The following is a 24,106-nucleotide window of genomic DNA, read 5'->3' as shown; positions in this document are numbered from 1 at the left end:
CAATATCTGCTAGATTTAGATTAAGACTGAGATGCTTAATTTTCTCTGGACATGAAAGTAACGCAGATGCAGGAATGAGCTTTAATATTTAGGTTGCAATTATTACAAAGTAGATAAGAGCAAGGGTTACATGACTCCTGCCACAGAGCCCATTACTCAGTCGAGGCTGTTCTGGGACAGCTACAAAGCTTGATCTCAGAATCTGTCTGTTGGAAGGAGAGTGCAGAGCTCCAAATGCCACGATACAGCTTCCTCTTGCCCTTATTGCAGAATGTTCCATGGCCTTTTTTCCTCAGTAGTATAAAAAATGCTGATTTGTGCATTGGCTACCTGGACAGCTCTTTGTCCCTGTCAGTGAGGACAGGTAGGGGGACACACAAGATGTCTGCTACAAATAGCCTAAAATGTATTTCATCAAGTCTTGGAAAAGGTGAATGGCGTTCCTGATCTCTGTTGGTTGCCTTAAAATAATTTCTAAGAACCATTAAAATTACTACCTCTGCAAACTCAAAATATTTGTGGAATTCTAAACTTATGATATTCAAATAGTTTTGGCTCTGATTTGCTGTGATGGCGAAAGAGCTCTGCAGAGAGTAAGGATGGAGCCTTGAGTGAATGCAGCTGAATGTTCCCTCTGAGTGGGAGGACGTGTAAACATGCAGCTACATTATCCTCTGCTGAAGGGCAGCTCTGTGATGGGAGCTGCATCTGCAGCATGGCATTTGCAAAATGGAGCACTTGTGTGAGGATTTGGGAATAAATGGCTTCAGAAAAGTCTGTAGCAAGCTTGTAAACCAGCAGATATCAGGCAGTGTCTTCAGGTATACTCTGTGTACTTTTGGGGCTTGTATCCAAAGCACTGTAGCATTTGTTCCTTCAGCATTTTCTCAGCTCTCTTCTTTTTTCCCTACTAAGTAATTTAAAAACTATATGCAATAGTTAGAAGGTGCTTCCTATTTTCTAAGTTAGGAAATTAATGTAATGTTTATTTGCTGCTTTCTAGGGCAAAGTGGAAAGTTGAAAGCACATTTTTGGATAACATTTATGTTATCAGTGGCAGTGCACAGATTAGCTGGTTTGAAAACTGCTTGTCAATTTTATACATCTTGAATTGAATAGTAATTTGTACTCTCTAAGATAGTACAATGTAACTAATTAAACTAAGCTAGATGGCTATTTTCTTGTTTTTCTTTGCAGAGCATCACTCCTGTCAGCCACTGACTGTATGTGTATCATAGGTCATGCACCAAGAGTTAGTAAAGGATGGTGAAATATTTTAAACTCGCTACATCAAGATTTCGTGATCTCAAACACTCAGCCCTAAGTAGTGGCTTTGGAACATACATACACAAAATAAACAAATTCTGTTGTTCTTTACAAAGTCTTAGTGGATGGTCCAAACAATAAATATACTTACATTTTTAAAGAGTGTGAAATAGAAAAAAAAAAAAAGAAAGAAAACAACCCCAGTAATTAGTATTAAAACAATGCTATTGAGATTCCAGGCTTTCCAACTGCAGGGAGGGCTTTATTTTCAAGAAACCAAAGACAGAGGCGACTCAAGCCGCGGAGCTCTCGAACGGCTCTTTTTCCTCGGCAGCGCCGTGCTGCCTGCCGGGGGCCGGGTGCTCTTTGTGGTACCTGGCCGTGATGGCAGCGTAGGCACAGCCGTAGACGGCAGCTGCCAGCATCATCAGGCACACCACGCCGCACACCACGCCCGTGATGACCACGGTGGCGATGGCGTGGCGCAGGCTGACGGGCCTGGGCCTGGCCTTGGGCTCGCAGCCGCCGCGGCCGCCGTCCCCCGGCTCGCCGTGGTGGCCGTGCTTCGGCCAGCTCCGCTGCTCAAAGCCATGCTGGTGGCTGCTGGCCGGCTGCAGGGGAGCTGTCCTCAGAGGACAGGCCCCAAAGAGCTCGTAGGGGACTTTGAGGAGGTCCTTCCCCTTCCGAACGCCTGGCGCTGAGCAGATAATGCCGTCGCTAATTCCTCCTGAAATGACAAAGCAAGGTATTGTATTGTATTTCTTCCCTGTAGCCATGATATTTTCTGAAAAATCCTTTCATTAGGACTTTTCCCTCCTGAGGAGCTGAAGGCCTCAGGAAAGAAATGTAAACAATAACTTTCTGCTGCTGTGGGATGCAACAGGTGCATCTGTGATTGTTGCATGTTGGTTGTTTCTAATTAAGAGCCAATCACAGATGCAGCTGCACCGGACTCTGAGAGTCACAAGATTTTGTTATGCATTCTATTCTTGTTCTTTCAAGTCTTCTGATAATCTTTTTCTCTCTGTTCTTTTAGTATAGTTTTAATGTAGTATTTATATATATATATATATATATATATATATATAACAATATAATAAACCAGCCTTCTGAGAAACATGAAATCAAGCCTCACGTCTCCACACATAGAAAGTTCCCAACACCTTCCCGATGAAGGAAGGAATGGTGAATCTGACTCCATGTTCTCAGAAGGCTAATTTATTATTTTATGATACTATAATATGTTAAAGAATACTAAAGTATTCTATACTGAAGAATACAGAAAGGGTACTTACAGAAGGCTAAAAGATAGTAATGAAAAACTCATTATTCTTCCTAGAGCCCTGACATAGCTTGAGTTTGATTGGCTAATAAGTTAAAACAATTCACAGCAGAAACCAATGAAACAACTACCTGTTGGTAAACAATGTCCAACCACATTCCAAAGGAGTAAAACACAGGAGAAGCAAATCAGATAATTATTGTTTTCCTTTTTCTCTGAGGCTTCTCAGCTTGCCAGGAGAAAAATCTTGGGCAAAAGGATTTTTCAGAAAACAGGAATGCAACAATGATCTCAATATTTGATAGTTGCTGAATGACCTTAATATAAAATTTACATAAACATGAGGTAAATTTATAATCAGTTTCAACTTCATACTTTTCAAGATTTATTAAAACATTCAAGTATGTTTTAAAGGCTATTGCTCGATTAGATCAGTGGTGAGATTATTACACTTCAAACTCACATAAGAGAGGATTTTCAAGAAGCAGTCCATCAGGAGTTAGGTTACCTGTGCTTTTATGGATGCAAGTGTAAAAAAACCATGGTGGTAGAAAAATAAGAACTATCATAGATAAACAAAGAGGTATTGTTAAGTGCAAATCAGTTTTGTTCAACTTCTGACCACTGCTACTTTTTATGGTGCGAAATAGAAACAAGGAATTTAGAAAATATTTCCCACTTGGTTGAAATATCCCATGAAATTGTCATTGTTCTGACATCGTATGTTAACTGTAACAGGGCAAAGAGAAAGTTCACTGGGATGAATGTACCCATGAGGGATTTTTTGAAGTAAGGTTTGTGGATAGAAAATATACACAGATATAAAGGAGTTGAGTTTAAACAATCTATTACCCTGCTCAAATGCTAAATTTCATGATTGCTTAGAGCCAGCTTCCCCAAGGAGGTTTTTAGTAAAATGGGGAGAGAATTAGGAATCCATAGTCCTGGTAAATCATGGGGTTGTTCCTCAGTGTGTAGAGGAGAATACACCAAATGTAGCCCAGTCAGAGCACAGGGCTTTAGGGGTGTGGTATGTCAAGGAGTCCACAAGGCCAAAATCAATGTTGATATATTGTTAAAAAATTAACTAATCAAATCAACTGAATTTTCTTTCTATTCTATAGCCAAAATAATTCACTTTTCAGCTAAAGCCAGGCATAGATATTTTCATCCTGAAAAGACTTTGAGAAAGAAGTGAATACAGATGGTCCCAAGCTGAAATCTGGAGCCTACTCCACAATTAATGTTGATATTCCAGGACAGATTTGAGCATAGCAGGTCTCTTGGTCTTTAATGGTGAAACCCAAAGCATGGTTCCAGACATCTTCCATGTGTTAAATTGAATATGGATGTAGATAAACCTCCAAATCCTTCAATTCTTATCCTTTCATGGTTTTAAGTAAATAAATATGTGTGCTTGGAACAGAACCCTGGTGTTCCCCCTGAACTGAAGCATTCTCTATGATTTCCTGTGAGTATGCATGAAGTGTCAATTGCCCAGGATGGATTCAGCTAAACATACTCAAATATTCTGGACTTATATCTGCAGAGCCAGTGTGAAGTTTCATCCCATGTGTGTCATATAAGTAGTGGGAAACATTATTGTGTAATGTAACTAATTTTTCTTCATGTGGTTCAGACAAGTAATTTTAGGGAAATACAAACACAGAAGAGAACATAACACTTGGGCTTCCTTTAAAGCTTGTCGCTAAAATTAATTTGTAAGTTCCGTGTCACTTCATTTAATTAATCTGTACAGTGTTCAGAAAAATGGAAGGACATCAATGAATTTCTAGACAACATTGTTTTTTGAAGTAAATTATAATATTTATGCTCCTGGCAGAGTAATTAAGATAATCTGATGTATTTATCTTGGATCATTTCATTCTTCTACACAGAGAAGTCAATCCCTGCTGAATTTCCAGCATAATAGACTAAAGCCCTGTGATAAAGTAATATTTTAGCTATTCAAGATATGAAGGTTTTATTGCTGAGAGGAATTTAGCATTTTGTCTTTTCTGAAATTTACCTCACCCTAAGACCACTGCAGTAGTAATTGTGTCCCTGCATGGCCAGTGTGTGTTTCCAGCTGGCTGCAGAGCTCTGATCCCTGCAAAGGGCAGTCCATCAGTCTCAGGCCACATGGGCCACCTCCGCATCTCCTGTGCTGCACATTCTCCACACCACTCTGGCACAGAGACAGGCAATCAGTACTTTGGTCACATGCAAGCATCAAAGCCTGATTTATTAAAAAGAAAATTGCCCTGCTGTTCTGAATTCTCAGTCTGAACATACCTCCTGGGAGAAATAAATTAATTTCTTCTTACACTTAATTCCTTTAGAATTAAATCATGTTATCTTTTTCACAGCATATCTCATGAATATATTTAAAAGCAGGTGTGACCAAAATACTGTCATTACTATTTATAAACTTCACTTTTCTCTGTGTGATGCTGTGACACATTTCTGTCAGGAAATTGCCAATGAATTGAGTTCCTCTTCTGGTTTACAACAAATTAGGAAGTGATACTAGGTATTCATAAAATATTAAAGAACTACTAAGTCATAATTGATAGAAAAACTAGAAACCTGGGTTCTCTAAAGTTTGCTCAGTACTGATATCTGTCTTGATGTTTGCCATCATGCAACAGGTAAAAATCTTTAAAACAGTAGGTTGGTTTCCAGCAAAAATATATTGGTAGAATTAAAACAAGTGTATGTGCACAAGTATAGTTGTTTTATGTTTAGAAATGTCTATGTCTGAATTGACACACTACTGAACACACCTGTACCTGCTGTATGGGTGTGTGTGCATCCTTGCTCTTTCTCTGGGCACTGATACAAAGTCCCTCTCTGATTCTAGTTTGCCACCTGTGTCTACAAAAGCACTTACATTCTGACCTATGCATAAGAATGTGTGTTTATTTGAGGAAGTGACCTACAGTGTGGGGTAAATTTTTAAGCCATAGAAGTGAAGATCAGTAAGATGCTGCTTAAATATTCTCATGTACACTCTATATAATGAGAAAAATTCCTTACCTCTGTATAGAAAACTCTCCAGCCACAGTTTCATGCCAAAGATATTACAATTGCATTGCCAGGGATTATCTTTGAAGAGAACCACTTTCAGGTTTGGAAGTGATTCCAGCAGAATTCTTTCCATTTTCTGAAGTTTGTTATGCTTCACAGAGAGCAATGTTATATTCCCTGTGCTGTTTCCAAATGTCTCAGGCAATCGAATAATGCTGTTGGATGACAAGTCCAGTTCTTTTAGGTGTGGGAGGAAACTGAAAGTCTTGTTTTCTATATAATGAATCATATTTCTGGTTAGGTTTAAAACCTGTAGATACCTCAGTTTTTGGAACGCACCAGGTGCCACACTTGAGAGGGAATTATTAGACAAGTCCAAGATTTTGAGTAACGGCGTTGCAGTGAATGCGTTTTGGTTGATTCTCCAGATACGGTTGTTCTGCAACTGTAGTATCTGAATTTCGGGAGGTAAACGGGCAGGAATTTCAGTAAGTCCTCTGTTCCTGCAGTCTGCAGTCTTTGAGGCTGTGTAGCAGAGGCATTTTTCAGGGCAGCTGTGAACTGTGTGTGCCAACAAGATGATGCTCCAAACCAAAAGCCAGTTACCTGTATCACAAGTGAAAGAAGATTTTAAATTAGTTTAAAATGTTTGTGTTTAGGCAATACAGAGGCCATAAACACAACCAGAAGGTATACAGTTCCACAATAAACAATAATGGAGATACTGCAGAGTGTGTTTCTTTTATAACACATAAGTAAATTACAGATAGTGTTGAAGTACTTCTGTAATGGAGAATGAAGATAATGCTACCATGGTCTTAAAATGAAGTACTTCCCATGGTTTCTTTTTCAGTATAAATGGTTTTCAAGAGGATTTGCCATCAGTAGAGCAGTGATGTTTGAAGGGAATGTGACAGTTTCTTCTAAAATGATTAAATTAAAATCTCTCCCTTTCTGTCGTAGTAACAACTTTAAGATATCTTGTGTCAGAAGAATTGCAAGCAGAACTTCTATTTTTCATTGGTTTTACTAATATCACTGCCTGGAAGAATTGAGTCAATGTACCCTTGAAAGAATTACAAGCTTCAAAGACATAGCTATAAAAACTATTAGCAGTACTTTTTCAGCAATTCAGATCCTGTAAGATTCTCCTTTAAAATATCCATTTGTTCTTTTTCATTTAATTCCCTTCTCTGAATGCCCCTGTACTTCCCACAGATGCAGGTTTCCACACAGTCACCAGATATTTGTCAAAAGGCTTCTGAAAATATAAATTAGTTGACAGGAGTACTTAGTAATATTTAGTATTTATAATTATCTCCCTGATGTTCAGGTGGTTTTAATGGGGGGAAAAAAAAAAAAAAGCTTTTACCTTTTATGTCTTGCTAATGATCTTAACTTCGAAAACAAGGTACTTAAAGCTATGTTTGTATGCATATAGTGAAACATTAAAAAACTCAGTATAGAATAATTAGATTTTCTTTGACTCAAGAAAGTCAGAATGATGAATACTTTTCTAACATTGTTTTTGAGATGTTTCAAATAATTTTTACTATTTACTTTTTCAAAATGAAAACATTTTAGTTAGTTGCTATTTGAAACCTTTTGAAAACAAAGTAATTGCTGTTTATTGACTTACAGAGATCGAATGTGAATTACTGACATGGAATACCATATTGATGAAATAATGTATGATTATAGTAAGAAATATGGTAAATATATTAATGAGAGTTGTATTTTGAGACTACAGTTTAAGGAACAAATTACTCATTAATTTTCTCTCAGAAATGAAATATTTATATTAAAATTATACACAATCTTCTGCAATACTGAATTCTGCATCATAAAATTCACTTGAAAGAATCCAGCATTCCTGCATGCAAGGTAAACAATACTTTCAGTTCATTACACTGTTCTGCAACAGTTGGCTTCAGGAAGACAGCTTCCAATGCAGAGGAAAAATAAACTCTTGCTTGGCAAGGAAATGCTTTGCAAACAGAAATATTGCATTATTAATCTGAATGCTTCAGGATCTCACCTTTCATTCTGCTCTGCTTGTTCTTCCCCTGGTGGAAGATTTCAGTCCAGATTTCTGATGTAGAACAGTGACAGACACTGCTCTGATTCCCACTTCAAATCTGTAATGTGCTCATCCAGTTTCCTTCCTTGAGGTTTCTTGAGTTGGTGTCTGTGACTTGTGTAGAAGTGCAACAATTTCTACTCAATTACTCTATCAGCCTTTGTTTTTTTTCTTAATCACATTCTCCCCTCTCCCCCCTTTATGACTCTCAGAGACTTATTCTGCCTTTTAATCAGACAACAAGCCATGCAAGCAGTGTCTGTCCAGCTCTGACTGAACAGCTGTAATGTACAAATAATGACCTGATAACCTCGCCTCCTCAATTTGTTTAATCTCCACCAAAAGCAAAGCACAACAAATAAAGCTGCCTTTTTAATATCCAGTATGGATTCTGAATTCTGGTGGGTTATTAGCCAGGCTGTGTCAATTTTTGCAAGATCTCAACATGGATTTTCATTATCCTGGGCTGTGACTGGAGGCAGTGGAGTGTATAATATCACTACAAATAGTCCTGTGGGTTGATGACATGGTTTTGACAGTGCCCTTGTTTGCTCTTTAAGCTTATTCATCTGACATCCATTAGTTGTGCTGACAGGATTTTATTGCTTGGGAGTGCAGGACCAGTGGCTCCTTCCGTAAAAATGGCACACATCCTGGTATGGTCACCATGAATATTGAACAAATTAATTTATTTTCAAAGATATTGGAAAGATGTAGCAGATTATACTAAAATTTACTTAATGTGTGGTGCCTTGTCTTGTTTCTTTGTTATTTCTTCAGTAGAACCCATACTGTGCCATCTACACCAATAAAAGGATTAATGACTTGTGACTGTGATGGAACTCAGAAGTGTTGAAAGGCATGAGAGATCTTGTAAATAATTGAGTCTTTCCAGGCCATATGATCACTCCATTTTTGAGCTGTCCTATGGAGAGGGAAGTTGTGCAATCAAAACATTTCAGACCTATAATCCAGCTTTCTTGGCTACAAATTCTGCTTTAGGTGCTTTTGAAAAGATCACATAAAGCTCCCTTTCCAGGTCAAAATTTATATGATGTAGGCAATTATCTAGAAGGAGTACTAGAAAAATCAGATCACAAGGTCCAAACTGGTGTTGAAATCAGAAGTCATCCAGGGTCCTGTCAAGTTGAGACTTTCATATTTCCAGTGACAGATTCTATCACTTTTCTAGGCAACCTTCTCCAGTGTGTTACTCAGAATCAATAATTTTTTCTTGCATCCAGTGAGAGTTTTCCTTGGAGCAGCTTGTGTCCCTCCCCTCTTGCCCTGTCACTATGAACCCTTGTGAAGAGAGTAAGCCCACCTTTCCCATAGGTACCTTTTGGTTTCCCAAAGCCTGTGCTGTGCTCTGTCCCCCTGGCTCAGGGCAGGGCTGTGCCTGTCAGTGTCCTCTGCCTTGCTCTGTTGTTCCTGACATCAGCCAAGATACCCAGAGGAGCAGTGGCTACATGGGAACAGTGAAGGAGAACGTAGGAAAATCCTCATTCTGTCAAGTAAACATGATTGTTCATCTTGAGGACCCCAGGATTACTGCTGTGAGCAGCAGACCTTACTGTCCTTGACATTCTTGATGGATGGCACCTTGTCCTGATGTGGGGTGAAGCCTGGGATTTACTGTGGAGGAACACTACAAATGTGGATAACCTGTGCCACAGTCATCCTCGTTAACCCCAACTTCACAAAAAAGAGGAGAGAAGCTTAAAGATCAATTGTACTCTACCTTAGATTAAGTCAGATTAATGCAAAAAAGTTTTTTAACTTTTGTATCATGATACATTTATTTGCTTTTTCTAAGGCCTGTCTTAAAAAATACCCATGAATCCTTTTAGTGGAGACACAATTAAATGTAAAAAGGTCTGTTATAAAATAGCATCTTCCTTAGAAGTTGTACCCATGTTAGCTATGGATACTCTTACAAAGAATAAAGTTAGGTCAAGTAGTTTTTTCTTGAGATGACATCCCACTCTCCTTGCATTAACTCATCCCTTGTATCAGTGGCAGCTCTTTTCATGACTTTTGATTAATGTTGCAGGAGGTAATAGCTATTATATTACTGGGTTTTTGTGTGATAAGATGCTTTTAAATTCTCTTTGGTATCTATAATTTTATTTGGCTTATGAATTCAAAGGTTTCTTTTTAAAGTTATTTTTCCATCTTAACTAATATTTGCTGTCCAGATGGGTATACAAGCTCTCACTGCAGTTCATTTCATGTAACAGTGGGCTTAAAGAATGTCTCTTAACTGCTTTCCTATTTTAGGTAAGTCTTTTCAACTATAATTGTATTATTTTTAGTATGCACCATATTACAGAGATGTTCACAGGACGAGGTCACAGAAAGTTAAGCCCTGTTGGAGGTTCAGTTCCAGCAATAATGCAGAAGTTGTTTTATTTATTTGGAATCATGGTATAAGAAGTTACTACTTTTTAAAAAATCTTCATGCTGGGTTCAGATTTGGAAACATATGATTAAATCTGTCAATTTGCTTTTCATGTAGATGTGGCTATTTTTTCCTTATATTGAGAACTCTGAATGAACATGTTTTGTAAACAGAAGTTTCCCCAACCTATAATCCATGTCCTATTCCCATTTATTAGGAATAAAACTTTGGTTGTGACAGAGAAGTCTGATGTGGTGAAAATTACAGTCGTGTCACAGGTAGAGATTTGCCAGAAACAGGATAACCATGAAACCTACTCTTACTTCTGGCCTTTTGAACCACCAGCAGGATTCTTTTCAGTTGTCTGATGTGGTACAGCAACTGTTTTTGCAGCCTCTTAAATTAGTCTGTGCCTTGTTGTAGCAAGGTATGTTTCCCATTGCAAGGAGCAAGAAAGCCCCATGAGCTAATATCTGATCCCTGCTGGCTGAGGGGGCAGCTCTGTCTCTGCTTTGCCAGCAAACTCTTTGTTGCAGCAATTACTGCCATCTGCTTTAAAGGAGGTCTATGTGTAAGAATCATCTCTTTTACAGAAGAACATTATGTAATTAAACTCTAGCAGAAAGGAAACAATTTAAATATTTCAGATATTTAAAAGTTACAGGATTTGGATTCCATTGCATTGTATATTGAGTCCAGGCAGACACAATTATATTAAAAAATGTTCCCCAGACCACAGCAGACAATTCCTATACATACCCTTTATTAGATTTATTTTCCTTATGCTTTTGAGTGGGAAAGAATTAAAACTGAGATACTTTCAGGGAAATGGCATGTGCTTTCTCTTTACTAATGTGTGTCTCCAGATTGGTGAAAGAGCTAAGCTCTTTGCTCATGACCCTAAATGAAACTTTGGGTAAATGCAAACTCCTCTTCATTTTGGTGCAGGACAAAGAAAAAAAATGTATTTGTTGGTGAAACAGCTCATACCTTTGTTAAAATTCTTCCCCTTTGACTGGCGCTTTAAAAAATACAGTAGTGCATGATGGAGAGAGGCTGTGCCCTTTCCCGAGTCACAACGATGTGCAGAGGTGGCAGGGCAAAAGAGACCTGGCAGTCCCTCATGCTTTTCTTTCTTCAAGGGTATTCCTTGTACTCTGAGAGCTCAAAACTCTCTCAAATATTTCCTGGCAGGATACTAGCTTTTCAAAAGTTGTCAAATTTAGAGGAAGACCCTAGATCCTGTTTCTGCTTGCTTTTCACAACAGCAGTATAAGTCAGTGGATCAAACTACTTTTGGCTCAAGGAAGATTTATACCGTAAAAATCAGGCCATATTTTCCAGAGAGGTGGGCTTTTGGGTTTCTTCAGACATCCTTTGTTCTTCAGCATAAGAGGGGAGGAATATCAGCTAGAATTTAATAATGTCAAATGCTGGTTATGACACAGCATAAGGAGACACCATGATTTCTTTGTGTCTGTACTATTTGAGTTTGGTGTTATTTGATGGTGTCCCTTTCAGGTGGGAAGAAATGTTGTGCAGCTCTAGAAACAAGAAACCAGGCAGAGAGTTGTGATTTTGTACAGGGAAAGAGCCCAATTTTTCCTTTCCAGTGGCTTGTTTTGCCTTACTTAGATACATCTGGTACTTGTTTATACAGTGAGTAATTAATCTATGAAATGCATTGTTGAAAGTTATCCTTGGGCCAGAAGATTAGTAGGAATCATATATAATCTTGAGCCATAGTTACCTCATGGGGAAAAAAAAATAATTTAGAAGGGATATAAACTTTCAGTCTTAAGGGCTTTAATCAACCACTAATGACACAACTTATGGAGAAAAACCTTTCCCTGTGGGCAGTTTTTTTTCCATAATTATTATTTATGGGAATTTTTACACCTTCCTCTGACACCTCTAGGAGAGGCCAGAGTATGAGATACAGTAGTGGTTGAGATGAACTGGAACATGCTGTGTTCCAGGTGGGGATGGGGTGGCTGGGCAGCCTGGCAGTGGCAGGGAGCTGCTGTGTCCTGGGCTCCAGGGACAGCCAGGCTGAAAACCTTCTCTGCCTAAGTCAGAACTCTGTCTTTCCCCACATTTCCAGTCCAGGTCAGAAGAACAAATTCTTTTAATATGCATATCAAGGTGTTTGTCACCAGTTCTGTTCATAATCTATAAACAGCTGTTTGGGTCCGTCCTTTGCTGTTTCTTTTCCCTTTCCTCTGAAAACTTTCAATCCCCTAGGTAGTGCAGTCATTCTTTTGTTGTGGTATTATAACTCTAATATCACACACTTAGAAATTAATATGGCTTGTACTCTTTTCCAATAACTAAATGAGAAGAAATATATGAAGGTGAGAAGGGCTTAGTGGAAAACGTTGAAACACCAGCATTAAGTGTGCTTTGGTAGGTAGAAAAATTACCAGGATGGATGCAAGGCCTTCAGAATGAGGAGATGCACAGGGAATAAAGATGCTGGGCCTCTTTACCTTAATTGCAAATTAGATGAAGTTGCAGCAAGGGGCAGATTAAGTGTCAGCAGAGTATTTGTTCCATCACAAATAGCAGCAGGGGAGTGCAGATTCAATTTTCAATCATTTCCTGACTAATGTCAACCACCTGTTATACATGCTGAGCATCCATAGATAGAATGTATCTCCAGTAAAAGTAAATTAATGAACTCACTGTGCCATTATTGCAAATAGAAAATAATATTGCTTGACATTAAGCTAAGAGAAATGAAAGAAATAAAACTGGAAAGAAAAAAAACACATGCAAAAATAAGTACAGGTGTACTTTTTGTTTCATCTTGACATTTTAGATGCTTTTTGTCCTCTCTAAAAAGAGAGATCACTTGCTATTTTTCTAGATAGCTTATTCTTCCTCAAAGTTTTTTCTAAGCTTTTACTTAGTGATTTTGTTTCCTTTTTATATTTAATAAGAGTTTCTCTTCATGGTCACAGCTCACCCTGGACTCAAGACCAGGATATAAATCTCCTGTGCATTCTGAGTGGTTGATTTACTAGGGCAGCTCTTGGTAAGAATTGGAAAGATTTTTTTGAACAACATCTGTAAAAGGGTTTTGAAATGTTCACAGTGTATGAAGAAATACTTTAAAGTGCAGTAAATGTTTCTTATACTGGCGCTCACCAATTGTGCTACAAAGGAGAACTCATACTTCATTGATTCCTTTTGTGCTTTTAAGGCAAATTGTAGTAGTTCAGTAAAACTCACTGTTAAATGTTGGGAACTCCTGTGTTTATGGGCTCAAAGGACTCTTTCTCTTTGCCCTAGTAGTCACTTGAACACAAACTTGCAGAAGCAGGGATGACATTTGCTGCAGTAAAAAGTCAAATAGTTAAACCTTTGTAATTCTTGCAACACTTTGAAAACATCCACAGGAGCCTTTTTTTTTTGGTTTGTTTTCATTAATTTAGCAAGGTCCTAAATAACCTGACATTAAAATTATACAGCTGATAAGGATTAAATACACAATTTTGGTGGATTTAATAATCAGTGGAATGTAAGTGTTCCATTGGATCAGGACTGACGTGCTCAGTAGCTTTGGATTCAAGCTGGGATGGAACAATTCCATTGGATGATGTTTTGCTGCAAGGGAAAAGGAAACTCCAACTCCTGAAAGGATCTCACTTGCCTTGCAGCAGGTGAAGGACCAGGTCTTTCAAAGGTCCCTGTTCCCAGCCTGTGCCCTCTGCAGTGTGTAGCAGCTGCAGCCAGCAGAGCTCTGGGCAGGATCCACGGGCAGCTCCCAAAATCTCTGGGTTTGCTGCTCTCACAAGCACAGCAGGGATATTGAACATTTCCCCGTATGGCTCCAGTGAACAGGATGAGCCAGATACCTTTGCCTGCTGCCACTGCTCTTCATTTCAACAGCAGATAAGTGTTACAAGGCAGTGCAGAGTTTGCTGCTGTCCCAGTTTCCTTGTTCTCTCTGCATTTCTGCCATCCCTACTGCTTGAACTGCTGCAGCTGCAGGCACCAGCAGGGCTCTGACAACATCCTGGAGATCCCATAGCACGCTGTTATCCTTTCCTCACCCTTTTCTTTTTAGTCTGTCAGCAAGTTTTAAACACCAAAGATGTTTATAAAATACCTTTTTTTTTTCTCCACAGAATGTTTAAAATGACGTAACAGGGTAAGTCAGGTGTATGGATAGACTTCTCATGACTCAAGTTTAGTTAGTTCTGCTGTTTTCAGACAGGATAAATCCCTGGGAAACTCAGCTAGTATACAGGATAATAATGCTTCTGTTTAGAATTTGCAAAATAGTAGCAAAATAGTCTACAGAGAAGACTTTTGTTTAGAAATAAAAAGAAAATACTCTTTCAGAGGACATTTTATTAATGAGAATTACAATACTGGAAAATCTGTTATAGATTAGTGAAGAACAGTAACAGTGTATCCAAATGGAACTGGTTGGATAATTAAATTCATTTAATAGGTACTGAAATTTAAACCTCTTGATCCCTCTGATGTAAACATAACTCTTAAAAGTCATGGAACTTGATTCTAAAAGTGTAATGTGGGAGAGAAACTCTGGGACAATGAGTACAGATTTCAGATACCCTGGGAGGAAATGTATTCAGGAGTTAAGCAACAGCCATTTAAATTAAAAAAAAAAAAAAAAAGAAAAGAAAAAAAATAAAAGAACAACTCCCAAAAGTGTAGCTATGAAATATCAAAAGGAACTTTGCTAAAACCCTGTATATGTAGGTATGCAGCTTATATGAGCAGTATTGAAGCAACATGACAGGGATAACCAAGTGACAAGTAAGGGATACTAAAGATTGAAATCATTAAGGAACATCATGTTTTCACTATTCTTACACTCTTTTAACTTGTTCTGTATTATCATATCTCTTTTGGCTGTATGTCCTTCTGTGTGTCTGTTTTGGTTTCCTGTTTTCATGCTGAGAATCCCCAAAGATCCTTATACTATGGTTTCTCCTCTCATTAATAGATTTTTTCCAATATTGATTACGATTTATAAGGTATATATCCAGTGTATAATTGTCTTTCCTTCATTTGGTGAAAATGAAAATTATTTGCTGAGTTTTAACAGATCTTTTAGGAGGATCATACCAAATGGCTGACAGACTGTCTGCTCAGTAGGGAGAAAAATATTTTTGGACTGGTATAAATTATGAAGTCTTGACAGTGGTAACTGATCTATGCCTTGTTTTTGTTTGTACTACCTAAAGTTATTGTTAAGCTTTTAACCATGGCTTCTGTTTCACTGTTCCCTAAAGTGCTGAAGGATGAACTTTCTCTCAAGCCCATGCATTAGTTGAGAGGACAACAGATTTAAGACAACAGCTGCAACATCTGTGAGAAAATAAATTTTTTTTAAAATACATCATAAAAGTGTATTATTAGCCCTAAAGTTCAGACAACATTTAAATGTTGATCTCATCTTTTTGTCTTCCATGTTTATATCTGACTTTTGTGTCAACACTGGGTGATGCTGAAGTATAGAGGTGTAACACATATTATGATTTAGTACAATGCCTTTTAACCCAAAGGCACTTCTATTTTATTATTCTTTAATTTATGGTTGGGTCTCAATAGTGCCCAACCTCGCTGAGCTTTCTCTGTCTATAAAGCTAAAGCTGTCTTAAGCAAAAAGGGTGTGTTTTCATCTTTATTTGCTCTTATTTCCTTCTGCAGTCTGTTATTTTGGAATATAATGGCAGGCCTGAGCTTGGTTACTCATATTTTGGCTGAGACTTTTTATCCTTTTCCCTTTTCAAAATGACAGTGTCCATTTCCTCTCAGTCCCTGTGTTTCAACAGAGTTAGAGCAGATGAGTTCAAAGAACAGCACTGCTGACTTCTCCCTCCTCAAAGTGCTCTGTGGGAGGAGTGGGCTGACTGCTTTCAGAAGGTGAAGTTATCATCATGTGCCTAACTTTAGTGAAATAATAATTTCCATACCTCGAGTTTTTTTGGCATCATTAAGATCTTAAAGGGTTTTCATTAGTTGCTGCTACAATCGTCTTTTCTATGAACCTGTTAGAAAGAAGAAAGAGCAGAGCAGTCTGTAATTTGTAGTTTGTGGTGATTTGGAGATGTGTTCAAACATAGGCACTTAAGTGAATATTTGTATTTTAAGCAATTGTAGTACAGGCTTTTCCTTGAAAAGTGAACACTCTCTGCTTTTCTAAATGCCATCAGCTGGTTATACTTTTACATGTTGTTGCTTTCGTAGATTTGGAGTAAAGAGAGACCTCGTTTAGAACTTCTGCAGACTTTGTTACATTGAAAATGTGAAAAAGTTTTGAGGAAGAAGTGGAAGTTGCTTGATTGAATGCTTGATTTTCTGTAATACTTTGTCTAAATGGAACTTGGGTGAAATTAATAATGTAGAGCAATGTTTCAGTTTCATCATAGTGCAGATTTAAACTAAAACAGTAAAAAGCCCTGTCTATCTACAGTCCTCTTCATTGTACTGCCTCAGCACTCTTGCTAAGGCATCTCTTTAAATATTCCTAATTAGGACTTTGGACCTGGTTCTTCTCCTAAAATCTTAGGGAAATGTATCACCTTTCCATCAACCCAGGATTTGAACTGCAAGTGTGAATACAGCACGTCCTTTCTGCTGTTCTATATAAGAATATTATGAAATGGTGAAGAAAATACACCACTCAGAGATTCAAAATGTTTTACACCTTTTTGGACAGATGATGGCACCTTTCAGGCTTGGGTTTCTAGAGTTCTTGTTAGGCTAAACTTATGGGGGAAAAAATTGCTCTGAAGAAGAGAATCTGTTTGATTTTAATTCCAATTTATAGAGTATCTTTAGACCAGGAGCAGCCCTAAGCCTTGACTACTTCAGACCCTGGACCTACCTTGTCTTCATGGGCAGATGTTCTCTGATGGAAGTTTCACAGAAGTTCAAATTCCATGTGATAATTTCCTTATATATAAAAATTATAAAACATGAGCAATGCTGTCGTTTTATAAAAGAGATTATTTTATACAAAGAAGACCAGATAACACATTTTAAGCAATGGCAATGCTGGTATTTCCTGGTTTTCAGAGATGGGCTGAACAATGGTTTCCCATGGTAGAAGTTTTGCTGTAAATGTTTCTTCTGGTAATGAAATTAGGAAGTGTTGGCTCCAGTTATTGTAACTTAAAACATATTGTCCTCTTTAAACAGGCATAGCCTTTTCTAAAAGTAAAACAGGGACATATAGTGCTCCCATGGAAACTCAGTCAAAATTCTGATTTGTGAGTATGAGCATGATCAGAACTACAATCTAAACTCATTGAATTAAAGGAGTCTTAGTTGTGAACTCAAGCTAGTATAAAAGTATCTGTACACATTCAAGAGTCAGAGCCTTGCATCCCTATAGATGCTTTCTGTCTGCACTTTAAAACAGAATAAAGCAGGGGAACTTGTGCGAGACCCTTCTCTTTTTGTCTTTTGTGGCCGTTTGAGTCATTTTACTACAAAAATCGATATAAGAATATAAACTAAATTTGTTTAAATGTACTTTATTTGAGTTTGTTATAATTTACTGCATTTTAACATGCGGTTTTGATTTCCTTTATATCAAATAAAAGTAAGGAGGGCTTTTCCCTTAGTGTAGAGCATATCAAACCTGTACTGTGAGAGAATGGAGAAGACAATGTTTGTTTCCATTATAGATGTGCTAAGTTTTATTAATTCTGGAATTATGCTCCAGCATTCTTTCTGTAAAACAACAGAAAAATAAAGAATTGATTTGTCTTAATTAGGAAATTAAATATGTTTGATAAATGTGTTATAGCAGAACTTCCCAGAGAAAATTTGCCATTTATAAGTGTCTACATTTTGGAAAGTGGTATTTCAAAATTATTTTGATGTATATATACCATATATGATATATCATGATATATCATGAATATATCATATTCCTATGTCTAGGAATATGATAGAGGCTTCAGAATTACAGGCCAACATGTACTGATTGCAGTATGAAATAAGTGCTTCTGGAAGGCCCACCAGGATCAGCCTGCCTTTGCTATGTGCCTCAACAGCTATAAAAACCTGCCCTTTGCAAGGTTCACTTTCCCTGTAAGTCAGTAAAAGTTTGCCTCTATACAACAGCACAATCTCTGGGAAGTCCTGCCAAGAGTCCTTCCTTTGAGCAGAGTTTTCAGAGTTTCTGTGTTCTCCATTCTGGAAGGGCTTTCATGTTCTCATGCTGTGCTGGGCATCCCTTAACTCCCAGAGACCCCAGTGAGCCCTGAGCAGTGCTCAACACTTTCCAGGCAAAAACCCCAGCTGAATTTGCACCCATCAGGCTACTCATTAACAAGAGAAGCTATTTTGTGTGATAAATCCTTAGTTTAATGTATAATCAGACATCTCCTTTTCAGAAACCTTCCTGATTTATTTCAAAGCTATTACATTAAAAAGGATTACATTTGGTGCCCATTATATTGATTTCCCTCAAAACTCACAATTTATACTTCTAAAATATGCCTTAAGACTGTATTGACAGCCAAATCCTGTTAATCATTAGTATATAAATTATAATAGACTACTTGTTGAAGCATCTGGATAGCAGTTTATGTGAAGTATGGTCCATTTGTACTTTTATTGTGAAAGTCATGTCAGCACTTTCACAATTTCCAGGAGTTAATAACTCACCCAGAGAAGTTCACTTATGGTCATGACTTGGCACACAGGTCTCAGGCAATGCTGACATTTTATTAAAAAACTTTAAAAGTGTGTCAGTGCCTTCTAATTTTATCAGTCTCAACATTTTTTAAAAGCCTTATTTCTTTGGAGTTTTTTCTTGAAGTATCAATTAAAAACATTTATTAATCTTGTATTTGGTCCTAGGTTAGTCAATGTATTGTTCTTTGTATTTTGGGGTTTTAAAGAGGTGATTTCACATTTTTCTAATGAAGAAAATAAGCTGTTGGCTAATGTTCAGGAATATGAAAACACCTCTAAATACACCATTTAAGCCATTTCTGCTGGCACTTAGGCAGGCTTATGTAGCAATTCTGAAGATGACGATTTCTTATTTTTCCTGAAATCTGGTAAGACAAGTAAATGGAAAGCTGTCATTCCACCCTGATTGCTTGGCCTCTTGGATGGCATTAGCTGTTTTCCAGTTCATGGGCATGAACTTCTACACATTAAATAAAGCAAAAGATAAATTATTTTCCCCAATACAGGTCATTGCTGAGAGGTATAGTTAACACTTCTTGGCCATGTTTCAAATTTGTGGCAATAAAATGTTCTTATGAAATAAATTTAAGTAAATGTGAAAATGTTCAGATTACAGCCAATGTTAATCCATAGTTTTAGAAACTGACTTTCAAGTGAGGTATTTGTAATACACCGAACACATCTTGAAAGATGGTGTTTTTTATTTAAGACATAAAAAAGTAGGAGAATACAAAAGAGAAGAAAATTTATATTTCAGTATACTGGAAAATCTCAGTGTTATTAGTCTAAGATTGCTTTCTATTCCTGACAGGTTTAAACCTCCAGTTCAGGAGATTCCAAGAATGCCAGTTTATAGCTCAAATGCTAACTCCTATTTTGCTGAACCAAGATGTAGCTGTGTTCTTTTCTACACAGACATTTAATAAAAATAGATTTTTGATCCAAAAATGAAAAAAACAGGCACACAAATCTGCTTTTGCAAATACTCTTAATGGAAAAGTTTAAAATCTGTATCTTTTGTTGTTACTAGTTTATTTAAATTGTTCAGTAAAAGACAAAAATGTAAATCAGGTTGCAAATCCACCAGTGTTATTTTCTTTGAACGTGCAACAGGAGAATAGCCTGGTACTACTCAATTTCAAACACATAAAGATATGTGCACTGAGTCTTTTGGACACATAAATTTCTTTGTCCTTTTCTAAAACTGTAGATTATCACCACGTGGTTAAGCAGCAAAAACATGGCTAAAGTAGTGATCTTAGAAAAATAAAAACATGAGAACTATTCTGGAGCATTATAGTAAACGTTTGATTTCTGAATCACCCAGTAGATATGGTGTTGAAGGGCTGCAGATTTTTATTCCTTATGGGGTCCTTCTGATGTATTATTTGACTTCAAGTAACATGACTCATATTTTCAGCAATTCAAAGTAATTTGCTAATCACAGTATAGCACAAACAGTTTGTAGAGATTATCATTCTTGTTATTATGACTCAGTAAATAAGGGATCCAAGACTTATTTCCAAATGATGTGGTTTGATGAAATGTCAGTGTTTGCTCGTTCAGTGTCCCAGGCCTGATTTGACTAATGAGGTTCCATATATTCATAGACCATGTGTGGACACAAATCCCCTGGTGACAGCAGCAGAGAGGGAGTGGTTGGTGCTCAGTGCATTCTGTATGCAGGAAATGCTGGATTTGGTCAGATCCCTTGCCCTGGAGAGGGGGACTGGACAGAAAACTCATGAGTTCACTTTGCTGTGGATGCCATAATGTTTATCTTCAATGTCTTGTCCAGAGTATTCTGTGTCAGGCAGCAGGACAACTTGTACCCATTCTGCTGTGACAGGATTGCAGTTTGGGAGGGGCAAACCACTTTGGAAATCATGATAGAAGCTTTGCCCATGTCTGAGGTCAGCCTTCTCACAATACTGAGAAATGTAGAAAAAAAATTTTTTTTGTTAACCTGCTTAAGTAGTAGCCAGAATCAAGTCTGCAAATAAAATATGATCAAGGCTTGAATGTGTTGTGTTTTAGTCACAAGTGGAAGCAGAAAATCTTATATATCCTAAGAGAATCCAGTCACAGGATATTCAGATAAATATCCTAATTTCTGGCTCTTTGTCTGGACTTTGAGCCTCTTAGAGTTCCTTAATTGCCAGCTTGAAACCACAGCCTTTTGGCTGAGATGGAAAGGTAACCTGGCTGTGCTGCTCTGAACTAGGACCTCAGCTGTGAGAAGTAAAGCTTTTTCTGAGAACTTACCAAGTCCTTAAGATTTGTAAAAGTGCTTACAAATACATACTGTTCCTATTTTTCATTTCAGTCATGGGTACTACTCAAATAGCTAGAAAACCCTATAAAACTAAAAAAATGTTTAGGGAGTTATAAAAATACTCTCACTGCTTCATTATTTTAGCATTACTGTGGTCAGATTTCAATCTTCACATGCTTTCTATACCGTTGGAATTCAGAATTATTTGTCAGAGCAGTGGCTGTGCTAGGAGATGCTGGAAGAAAGCTGAAGGCTCATAGGAATTCATAAAAGCTCTTCCACCAGCAGAGTTTCCTCTGTGATGATTCTTGCCTTGTTCCTGCAGGCTGCTGAAACTTCCTATGGCTAAAAGTAGTACTACTCAGCTTTCTTTTTTTTTCTTTTTTTTTTTTTTTTTGGCTTCCTTTGTTGTTTTTTTTTTTCCTTTTAACAATGGAATGAGCCAGGTGTAAGGTATTTTCTAAAAGTTACAGGAAGGATTCTCCAGACACCAGGCAGAGCTGAGCTGTGCCCTGCCTCAACCTTTTCAAACTGGGCCACCTAAGCCACTCTATTCTGTCACTGTACTCCTTGTATCCTTCAGGAACAAGGCACCTCCCTGTCCAGCAAAGTGCACTAAGTGTAAATTTGCATGCCCAGAGGTTACCTTCCTGCAGGCTTATGTGAGGTTTGTTTTAGGGTTTTGTTTTTTGGTTTTTTTTAAAGTTACAGATGAATTCTCAAGTACCTCCCTTGAGCTTTGCTCCTGGTGCACAAAGCTGATCCTAGGGTAAGTGAGCAGAATTCTGTGGGAGCCTTTGTCACAGTGTTGGCAGAACATCAGCTGCTCTCCTCTAAAGTTTGGGATACAGGATGATTGTCTTAATGCTAATTTACAGATAACCTCTTTCCCTCCAACATCCCCTCTGAAGAATCCTGAAAAGGCAATGTTCTTCCAGTCACCAGTGTCTATATTTTTTTATGCTTACACTCAATTTATATCCTTTTTGGGTTTCCTCCTTGCTCCTGCTGCTACTTCATTAGTCCTGCAGAAGGAAGACGTGTGTCAGGGAGTCAGAGGGAGTCTGGTTTTTGATGATGTTCACAGACTGCCCTCCACAGTTCAGTTTGTCAGGGCTTGGCTGCAAACCAAGCCCTTCAGCTTTCCCTGGTGCTTTGAGTTTGGATGAACTTCGGCCTCGCAGCAATCATCATCCTGCTCCCCTTTCAGCTTGGCCTCACAGCAGCTTCCCAGCATCTCCTCCCCTTCTGCTGCTGCTCGGTCTCCAGGAAACACCATTTGCCACTGCCTTCCCTCTGGCTTGGTCGTCTCCAAGCGCACATCATCTTCCACCACTAATTCTAAAAGTCTTCTGGAAGGAAGTAGCAGGCTTGAGGTTCCTGAGTAAAGAGGCAGAACTTCAGTTTTCCACTGCTCATTTAAGGAGAATTCACTCATTTATATTCTGCATCACAATAGCTCTGATGAAGGAAGTCTTTGTGTTGCTAAATCTTATGTGGTCAAACTGTCTCACATAAAAAACTCGATAATTAAATAGGATTTAAAATGTCTCTGTGTGTGCAGTCATTCCAATTCCTTGGTGACAAAAAGATAAAGGTAAAATACCATAAATAATACAAGATTTTTCCCAGCTTATTGTTTAGAATCCAAAACTAGGTGATGGTATGCGCTTGGAGATATTTTGTGCTTGACACTATATCAGCCTCTGTAGCTCAAAATTCTAAAAAAGGTAGGTGCACATTTACATGTATTTCAAATTATTTAATAATAAAATATTTGTAAAGTATTAAAATAATTTTAGAGTACTTAAATATGCCATAGACATATTGTGGAGTGAAGAAGAAGGTTCTATGTTGGGAAACAACAAAGGAAGTTGTAAAAACATTAGAAATTTTCCCTGAGTGAAATAATAAACTATTAGGAAACCACAACACAACAAAACAACACATTGCAAAGTTTCTGAAAAATAATAACCTCTTATCCAAATGCATAACAGGTAGCTTATTTTTGCTGAGGTAGGAACCATGCTTTATCATAAGAAAAACAGAAGAAAGTTCCGAACTGCTCAATAGTTTGGCCTATTTTTTGTCAATTTGGCTCTTTATTTGGCTACCCATAACAGCCCACTGTGAGGATGGCTGGTGTCACCACCCAGGACTGAGATTGCCTGATGCTTTCAGGCATGAGCTTGTATTTTCAGTACATTAAAAAATAGCCAGACTTAAACTGTTAGGCTGATTTTTGTTATTGTTGTTTTTGGGGTGTTTACATCAGTCAGTCATTCCAGGTAATAAAACGAATAAATTTTTCATGTTATAATATAATTCTGAAGATCTTCTCTTTGAAGAGAGGGACTGAAAACAACGAGCAGGGGTGGGAAGAGGAAAGTGCAGATAAAAGGGGAAAGATGACTGAGAGGAAAGCTGAGTGAAATGTTGAGTTTGGAAAGGTGAGACTGCATTTTACTGTGCAAGTAAACTGAACCACAAGCGCTCTGAGAAATGTCCAGTTCACAAGAGCTTGTTCACATTTTTATATATCCTGCATATGACATGGAATGATGCCACTGAGAGTACAGCTACGTTGGGTGCTACTGAAGCAGAACTATGTTACTTATTACATAACTTTATTATATATATATATATATATATATAATTCTATGTAATATATAAAATAGAATATATCATATTATATATTATAGATAACATTTCTATAATATTTCTATTATTCTATAATATTCTATAGATATAATAATTCTATAATATATATAATAATTCTGTATAATAAGTCTATAATAATGTCTACATAGCTATGTTATAGATAAAGAGGCCTTGTTGGAATACTTCTCATTTGTTAGCTAAGATTTCCTGGAACTGAGGGGAGAAAAATATCTAGATTTAATTTTTAACTATTCTAAATAAAACACCTATGTCTTACAAAGTTTTTAATCATCTTTATTGATAGGTGGGAGTCTTCTATTAATGTGCATTGGCTGTTCTTGGCACTTATGGAGTTTATTTCTCAGGATTGTGCATTGGACTGTAGAGTCAGTTTCTCCTTCTTTCCCTGAGCTAAATGCT

The 24,106-nt window shown here is 37.5% G+C and overlaps 2 protein-coding genes across 2 annotated transcripts in view; one reads left to right on the top strand and one right to left on the bottom strand.

Moving 5' to 3' along the window:
* Positions 1-24,106, top strand: part of CACNA2D3 (calcium voltage-gated channel auxiliary subunit alpha2delta 3) — a 389,621-nt gene that overhangs the window by 319,189 nt on the left and 46,326 nt on the right. The window lies entirely within an intron of this gene.
* Positions 1,560-22,463, bottom strand: LRTM1 (leucine rich repeats and transmembrane domains 1). The gene is made up of 4 exons (XM_041459692.1): positions 22,155-22,463; positions 6,788-6,839; positions 5,588-6,184; positions 1,560-1,993 (listed from the first exon to the last, which is right to left on the bottom strand). Exons 1-4 carry the CDS (start codon positions 22,461-22,463, stop codon positions 1,560-1,562), a joined length of 1,392 nt encoding a protein of 463 aa, XP_041315626.1.

Source organism: Pyrgilauda ruficollis, unplaced genomic scaffold (genome assembly GCF_017590135.1).
Source record: "Pyrgilauda ruficollis isolate IOZ18807 unplaced genomic scaffold, ASM1759013v1 scaffold10, whole genome shotgun sequence".
NCBI classification, from domain to species: domain Eukaryota; kingdom Metazoa; phylum Chordata; class Aves; order Passeriformes; family Passeridae; genus Pyrgilauda; species Pyrgilauda ruficollis.
This window is presented reverse-complemented; position numbering and strand designations above follow the sequence as displayed.

What these genes read in the sequence shown, in the direction of transcription:
- LRTM1 (XM_041459692.1), bottom strand. Translation starts at nt 22,463, where the DNA reads ATGAGTGAATTCTCCTTAAATGAGCAGTGGAAAACTGAAGTTCTGCCT. An exon ending in GAAACCTGCATCTGTGGGAA is followed by an intron (nt 6,185 to 6,787) that starts GTACAGGGGCAT and finishes CTTGTGATACAG; the next exon opens with GTAACTGGCTTTTGGTTTGG. An exon ending in GGAGAGTTTTCTATACAGAG is followed by an intron (nt 1,994 to 5,587) that starts GTAAGGAATTTT and finishes TTGTCATTTCAG; the next exon opens with GAGGAATTAGCGACGGCATT.